The sequence below is a fragment of the Hyposmocoma kahamanoa genome, unplaced genomic scaffold (assembly GCF_003589595.1).
Source record: "Hyposmocoma kahamanoa isolate Upper Pololo Valley unplaced genomic scaffold, ASM358959v1 192, whole genome shotgun sequence".
NCBI classification, from domain to species: domain Eukaryota; kingdom Metazoa; phylum Arthropoda; class Insecta; order Lepidoptera; family Cosmopterigidae; genus Hyposmocoma; species Hyposmocoma kahamanoa.
This window is the reverse complement of record NW_020653719.1, coordinates 5,489,361-5,497,311: the sequence shown is the minus strand read 5'-3', so window position 1 is coordinate 5,497,311 and position 7,951 is coordinate 5,489,361. Positions and strand designations below refer to the sequence as shown.

Sequence of the window (7,951 nt, the reverse complement as noted above, 5' to 3'; positions counted from 1 at the left end):
TCTTTTTCCTTTTCTTTTTCTTTTTCCTTTTCTCTTTCCTTTTCCTTTTCTTTCTCTTTTTCCTTTTCTTTTTCTTTTTCTTTCTCCTTTTCTTTCTCAAACCTAAGATCAAAAAAATCTGTTATTGTTCAATATCACACAAATAAGTTGCTATGAAGTTATGTCGTTTTACTACAGAATAATATATACATATGATGTTTGCAACTGTCAGACTATGTCACCTCTATATAACATCAAAAAATAATATTAGGAATTACATTATTTTATTATTCATATCTTTACAATATGCGGGAAAAGTACCTTAAAACGGAAATAAACAATTTATTGCATAAGCGGAACAAATATTCAGTCGATAGATTTCGACTTTTCGACGATTTAGACATTTGTCGACTGCAATCACGAGCTTGGTTGCAAATGGGCAACGTTTTTACGCAATTAACTATCATTGTATCCCATCTTCAAAAACCAGACTAGGATTTAACCAGTTTGATGTGACAGTAATGAAAATAAATAAAAAGTTAGAGAAATTTTGGGCTACTGTAGGCAAAATCTTTAGCTACTGTGGATAATATCTTTTCTTTTTTTTTGTGCGCGGACCTTTTATCAATTTCCCTCATTCTAAGCGGATTGGTCTAGATTAAGATGAGTATTTCACCCATGCTAAGTAAAAAGAAAGGTAAAAGTACAAATAATTATCTTACTTAGGCGTGGTAGTAACGAGTGGTTGGTTATCGGCACTGTCTTCCTCATCGCTTCCGCGCGATTTATTGTCTTTCGCCTTTTCCTTATCGTCCTTTTCACTTTTGTCGCTTTTTTCTGTCTCGCTCTTGTCCGAATCCTTGTCTTTACCGCGCTGAAAGAGACATTAATTTCCTCAATATAGGTATATCGCTGTTATACCGGGAAAAACAATTATTTCACAAAATATCGACTTTGAAATAAACGCAATTGAAATTTCAACGACGAATATTTCTTATGCATACCATGGTCATCCCACGTTAATTCGTAACAGATGATTCTACATTTTATGTTTGACCGAAATTTGAAAATGTTTGCATTTTACATAAGCAAAGATAACGCCAAGTTATCCTAAATTAAGTCATTGTGTGTGAAAATTCCAGATAATTAGTTTTTGCAGTATAACGACGATGTATGGAAATGTCAAAATAAGTAAAACGAAATAGAAAAATAAACGGTAGGCTTCATTTTTCCGTCTGTACGAGTTTGTGAAACTATTATTTCAAAGGCTACAGTCAAAATCCACTATAACTGAGCAGACGAGGTGATTTAAAATTACTTAATGATTAGTATATACGACTTTTACAATCTTAATGATTAGTATATACGACTTTTACAATCTTAAGAGTTCCGTAGCGCGATGTAATGAATTATCTACTTCATTATGGTGTTTGGAATGTTAACTGGCTACATAATTGTTAAAAGTTGGCAATAGTCGAAGCTTTGTATCATCGTACCTGGTTAGGAGTACCCGTAGGTGTAGAAGAAGCGGATGATGACGTTGGTAGTTGTTTATCACGATCACGAATAAGCGACCTGCCAGCTGGAGGTGTCCGTGCCCCGCGAGGATGTGCTACCAATGTTACTCCCAGTTTGCGATAGAAATCTTCGAAACTGTGAAGAAACCTGGACAGAATAATGTTTATTTATATATATTTTTCAAAGTACTTAACTAGTTTGTTGTTATAATTGATACAAAGATAGAACGAACCAAAAGAAATCCTTCGATCCAGGTGGTCTTGAACCAGCAACATTTTCGCCTAACACGCCTAACACTATCGCTCTCCCAACTGAGCTACGGAACAAGTCAGCAGGCTTACGAATTTCTCTATGTGCTTGCTGCAGACCTTTGTTTTTTATTTTTACAGCTTTTTGTCGTAGCTGAAGTTTAATTACTAGATTTCTGCAATTATTTATAGATAAGTTAAATGTATTTATTGAGATATAGAGAGCTCAGTTACCGAGTCAGCGAAATTCTCCAATGTGTATTGTGATTTGTTCAAACCCTCTACAGCAGCACAAAACATTGACTTTGATGTACTAGGTGAAAAAATATCGTAATAAGGAATGAAGTATCCTTTTACCTTTGAAGTTTACAATCAGTTGACCGGACTATGAACAGGTGAGTTAAAGGATGTAGGATGTTTTAGACAGTTAAAACCACTGCCTGTGTTTTGACTTTTATCGAATTACTTATCTAATGAATGACTAGAGAAAGTACACTTCAGTCATGTTTATTTTATCTTTTAATTTAAGAAATATAGATAAAGAGAATTTGTAAAGGTTACTTACTTCTTATAGGCTTGTTTGCAAAGGTTAGTTATGCTGGTAGTGACAGGATGAAAGCCCATTTTGTCCGCGATCGTTTTCCACTGGTTCTGGTTTGTTACCCTGTTGTAACCGCCAAGTTTTTGTACCACCTGTTACAAAACAATGGAACATAAGATATTATAGAAATGAAGGGTAATTCGAAAATTAAATCTCTGCACTTATACAGCCATAAGAATTAAGGAAGAAATTGTTTTTGATTACTGCTCCCATGTCATGTACAACAAACTTTAGCAAAATGTGTAATCATTATTATAGCAGCCTTTCCTTCATTGATCAATGGACTTTTTTCAAGTTGCAGTCGCTTCTTCTTCTTCTTCTTCTTTTAAATGCTATGGCTACATCGAAATAACCGATGATTTCGCCAATGTCAAGTAAAAATGACTACGTGCGGTAGTTTTGTAAAAATATGACTTATACTTTATAATGTTACAACCCCATCGATACCATCGGTAAACCCGCCAATGCGAAGTTGAGAAACGCACGTGCTTTTAACTCAAAGATTGACCGGTAAATTCCGAAAAAATTAATTGAGAAGAGAATCTACAACAACCGAGTACCTACACATAGGTACTATTACAAAACAAATTAATTTTCTTTTTAATAAACTTACACAGAACATAGACAAAGGAAGAGTGGACTAACGTTAAGAGGAAGTTGATATTGACGGGACGGGGGATTTTAGGGGGGGGGGATCATACAGAGGAGTAACGATACGACTACAGTAAAAAAACAGGTGCTTGATGGTACCCTCTGCCAGACCGCACTCGCACAGGGAGTGATCTCGAACACGAATCTTGGCCAAGAGCACAAGAGTCCATATGTGAGCTAAGCGAAGGCGAATAATTGCAGAGGTAATATTTTTCGGAATCGATTTCCAAGTGAAGAACCAAGGTTTAGTGGAAGTTTAGTTGCAGTCAATTATTAGATGTATATGACATTACTGTTGTGGAATCGTATTTTGAATATATTATTATTATTATCTCAATAAGCCGTGGTAGCCTAATGGTAAGTGGTGGATCTACCACCTCCCAAGTAGAGACCGTGGGTTCGATTACGGGCTCACACAGAGGTATGCGCCTGGATTAAACACATAAATATGTGCAAATTTTAATTCGAAATTTACCATGAGCTTCGTGATGAAACCTGCACGTCGAAAAAATTTCACCAAATTTCGGAATACGTGTGACAACCCCAACCCGCATTGGGTCAACGACAACGTGGCGGATTATGACCTAAACTACCGCCTGAGAGGACACCTGTGCCCAGCAGAGAGACGTATAAATGGATTGACGACGATGATTATTATTATTTTTTAAGCATCCACAAAGACTGAAATTGCAGACGTAGGCAAAGTACTGCCAAACTATTCGTTTAATGTATACCTACTCGTTCTATGAGATACTTATCACCCTATTGCAGTTCTCTTAGCGAGGACGAACTATAGACAAAATAATTTTCTATGTAGAGCTACCAAGAGCTTGGATAGCGTGCTGATATATTCAATTGTAATGGTGATATATGATATATATATGATACGCTACAGCGTAACCTCACGGTCATTCTATTTAATTTTATTGAATAATTTGTGATTAGCGCAGGTATTGGGTTGTTATATTTATGTAAGTGCAAGTTGTTAAGAAACACTGTTTATTGTTCGTTTGTTTAAAGCTCGTGTTTGATTTGTCTGAAGCTATAGGTGGATTCCATTTCAATTGGCTTTATGTTTATTTTCCTGTTTTTATTAAATGTAAGAAGCTGTTGGTTTTCCATAAATAAAGATGCAACCTGAAAAGTTCCGTCATTGTCGTTGTACAAGATCTACCTGAAGTATGTTGATGACGAGGTAAACCCAAAAAGACGGCGTGTATTTTAAGAAATATGATTTACACCGATGAATGTTATCGCTTGGAACGGTTTATCCTTTCTATTACAATAGGGCGATAAAACCATTAACACTTTTTTATTTAAAAATTTACTTGCTGCAGACTCGGCCTTAAATTATCGGAGCAGGACTGCGATATTGCGCTCTCTCCCCACTAGTGTAGTGTTAAGCGTACGCGACGCTGATGCAACATTGCAACCGTTTTTGTTTTAATACCTTTGTTATCAATAACGTGTTTACATTTCTGGCGGAAATAAGAAATCCCGTAAACTTAGGAAGTATTAATTATATATTTAGTTTTAGGTTTTTAATATTGTAAATTTGTATGGTATGTGTTTAAGAATAATTTTATTTTTATTTCTTACTTTCCTACTTCGTACTTTCACTATTACAATTTTTGATGACAATAAAATTAAACGTTATCTGAATCCACAGCATTTATCAACTGCAGTAACACGGCACAGCCCTGCCCATACCCCACTGGTAAGTGCGAGAGAGATCGCAATATAGCTGCCCCACGACGATAATTTACGGCCGCGTCTACATCGAGAAAATAATTTTACTCTAGTAATCTTGGCACAGACGTCTCAGTACAGGTGTGCTAAATGTGTGTACAGGTGTGTTAAATGCTTTTTTCGAATTCTAATTCTGAACCAATTATTTACAAAATATCAAATCGTTCTTGTTATCTGTGGTTACTTCCGTAAAATCGACAACCGATACTTTTCTTACTAATTCAGCAAAGTTAGGACTCGATCCCATTATGTCGTGACGACAAATAGTCGTGCAGTTTAAAGAGTCGTGTCTTGTATATTAAAATGAAGTTATTCACATACATAATTGTATACAACACGATTAGCTGCCGTTCACGACTTTTTTGATGTTACGTCGACAGACTGTTAAGACAATGGGAAGAGCTACAACGACAGTCGTCAGACGATAAATAAAACATCACGATAAAAATGTGACTACAGATAGTCGCAGCTACTATTATCGTCACGTTTTATTTATCGTTGTCTGCAAGTGCTTGCTTCCTCTTCTGCCTTTTTCAAAATATAATACATAATTAAAATTTCATCTTCATCCATTTCCACCCCACATGGGAGCGAACACACACTACTGACTTCTAAAAGAACATAGAGGCGACTGCTGTGCGTCAAACGATTCTGTCGTGCAAACGACAAGGCCGCGGGCGTGAAACGATAAATTGGCGTCACGATCCAGCGGGAACGCGCCCTTAGTGCCACATAAAGATTATCAAGTTTAGAGTTAAGTACCAGTGCGTAAGTTTTTAAAACTAGTTGTTTGAATTGTACAGATGGCATGTGTGTTAGCTAGACGGCTCAATCATTTTTCCTATATACTCGAAAGATAAACTGATAAGATGGATCGGTGCAAATAATATTTCGTGTTTGTCGTGCTTTTTTACTTTGGTCTAAGTCTTTACTGTGCATTGGAATCCCATACAGCCTGTATCAAACGATAATTTGAAGCACACAAACCCTAAAAAGCCTGTAGAGGTCTATGTCTCGGTTGGCGATGGTAGGGTTGCGGTTGAGCGGTGTGCCGCGGTCGTCCATAAACTTATACAGCTGCGCCACGAAGTGGTCTTTCTCTTCGCGAGGCTCATCATCCGAACTCTGCAACAGCATATACAAAGGTATAGGTTATTGTCCAATGTAACTGTCAAAATCCATCGGGACAAAGAAACAACCAAACGCTATATCTAGTCTCAATAAAATGCAAATCCTTATTAGTTACTATTGTGGCACATTGCGTGGCTGAAGCAGGTATTTTCTGTAGATTTATACCTAATCATGCTAGATTTTGATTGCAGCCATAAGTACAACCCTTCCTTGAGAGTGCAGAATGAGGGGGACACCAATCGACCAATGCCATCTATTAGTTTGTAGGGACAATTGATTTAAGCAATAGAGGGATTTTTTCGTTATTCGTTATTTTCACTCACAGAGTTGTAAGTGAAGTATAGGTAGTTTTAGTAAATTATACTTACATCATCGGAAGTATTCCTGGGTTCATTGAATAATGTGTCGCGGTCCCAATGTGGTGGTAGGACAGCGTTGTTGAGGTACTGCAGCGCAGCTTCCACGCCGCTCCACTCTATTGGTGCTGATCCTTTGCGAAACTCACGCGCTTCCTTCTTCGGCACTGTATAGCTATGTACAAATACAAGTTAGATAAGAAATCTGTATGCAATTGAAAGATCAACAAATCAAGGTACTTCGAAAGGCCAGTGTTGATCCTTTTAACGCTAAAATTTTAATTAGGCTCAAGCCTAGAACTACATTCATAACGTGTTGCACCGATAAATTAAGCAATACCATGAGTTTTCAATTAGATTGTTTACAAAGCAAGTTTTGCGTAGTTGGACTCACTATCGTCCGTCCTTAAAGGAGCGCACGAGATAGTCTTCCTTGACTTTAATTTGCGCGGTTGGCGCGACGACGAGTGCTGGGAACGCCGGTTGATGAGGCCTCCGTCTCTCTGCGCCTCCCGCCGCCTCTACCAGTACCACTCGCCCAACATGTGGTTCGCGTTCCCGCTCCACACTTTCTGCTTTTTGACGACGACCGCTGCCTGATTCTTCACTTTCTTCAGACCTAATACATTTTTCTTTTTTATAAAATCTGTCCAAATGTCTGAAAATGGTTAATATTTTGTTTAAATTAATTTACTCAATTGAATACACAACACGTGAAAATGGTACTTGCGTAAATGTAAATTTAACTCATTTTAGGTTCAGTGTGTCTATATTTTTCGTTATTATTAATAAGGATGATTTTGTTTTAATTTAGAGATGTCATTACATTTAGAAACACTGAATTAAGATTAGTTTGCTTTATTACATTAAAATGCACTGAACTTAAAATTAGTTTGCTTTTCAGTCTATCAACTCAAAACATTAAAAAACAACTTACTGAGCTCTTCCTCTTCTTCCCCTTCTCCCAGCTATAACAGGCGTTGAGAAATGTTCTGGATGCGTGAGTGGTAATTGGTCTAAAGTCTCGCTCTCGTTGAAATGCCTCCCGCTTTTCAGGCATAGAGCGGACCTCCGTAGTGTAGTTATGTCTCCGTCGTCAAATACTGGTTAAATGACACAAAAATTTATTAGAGATCAATATGTTACGACTTACGTAAGTCGTGTGTAGTGAAACCAGATATATCATGTTCAGTAAATTATTAAGAAGAAAGCATACTTTTAGGCATTTTATTCATTAAAAACTTTTTTATGTCTTGGATACCCAAATATCTATATTATATAGATAACACTGGGGACAAAACTGTCGCTTTGAAAGAGTGGCTGGATGAAGACGGCGGAACGCCAAATGCTGTTTTATGGCTTGGGTCATGTGAATTATAGGAGTCTAATATTGAAATATGCCACTCACCAACAGTATACTGACTGCAATCTTGGATTTTGGAAATAACAGCCTCCATAGCGTCCTTTTTAGGGTCTTGCTTTACCTCCACAGTGCTTCCGACACGTAATGTGCCTTTAATGACATCATCATTCACTGTAATTGTACCTCCACCTGCTTTTAGTGTCACCTGTGAAATTTGTTTGTTATTGAATTATTTTATCTTTTTACAAAAAAAGTGCAATGGAACAGTGAAGGCTATTAAAAAGGAAAATCATCCAAATTATAACTTTCTTTTTACATAACAGTTACTAATGCCTATAACTGATTCGTTTGCCTA

The 7,951-nt window shown here is 37.0% G+C and overlaps 1 protein-coding gene across 1 annotated transcript in view; it reads right to left on the bottom strand.

Moving 5' to 3' along the window:
- Positions 1-7,951, bottom strand: part of LOC113226671 (AT-rich interactive domain-containing protein 4B) — a 20,396-nt gene that overhangs the window by 11,050 nt on the left and 1,395 nt on the right. Inside the window, exons 3-11 of the mRNA XM_026459392.1 lie at positions 7,642-7,801; positions 7,171-7,336; positions 6,628-6,852; positions 6,246-6,408; positions 5,734-5,871; positions 2,311-2,438; positions 1,476-1,644; positions 702-853; positions 432-456 (exon numbers count right to left, since the gene is read on the bottom strand). Of these exons, the coding sequence (XP_026315177.1) occupies positions 432-456; positions 702-853; positions 1,476-1,644; positions 2,311-2,438; positions 5,734-5,871; positions 6,246-6,408; positions 6,628-6,852; positions 7,171-7,336; positions 7,642-7,801 (1,326 nt within the window). The remainder of the gene's footprint in view (positions 1-431; positions 457-701; positions 854-1,475; positions 1,645-2,310; positions 2,439-5,733; positions 5,872-6,245; positions 6,409-6,627; positions 6,853-7,170; positions 7,337-7,641; positions 7,802-7,951) is intronic.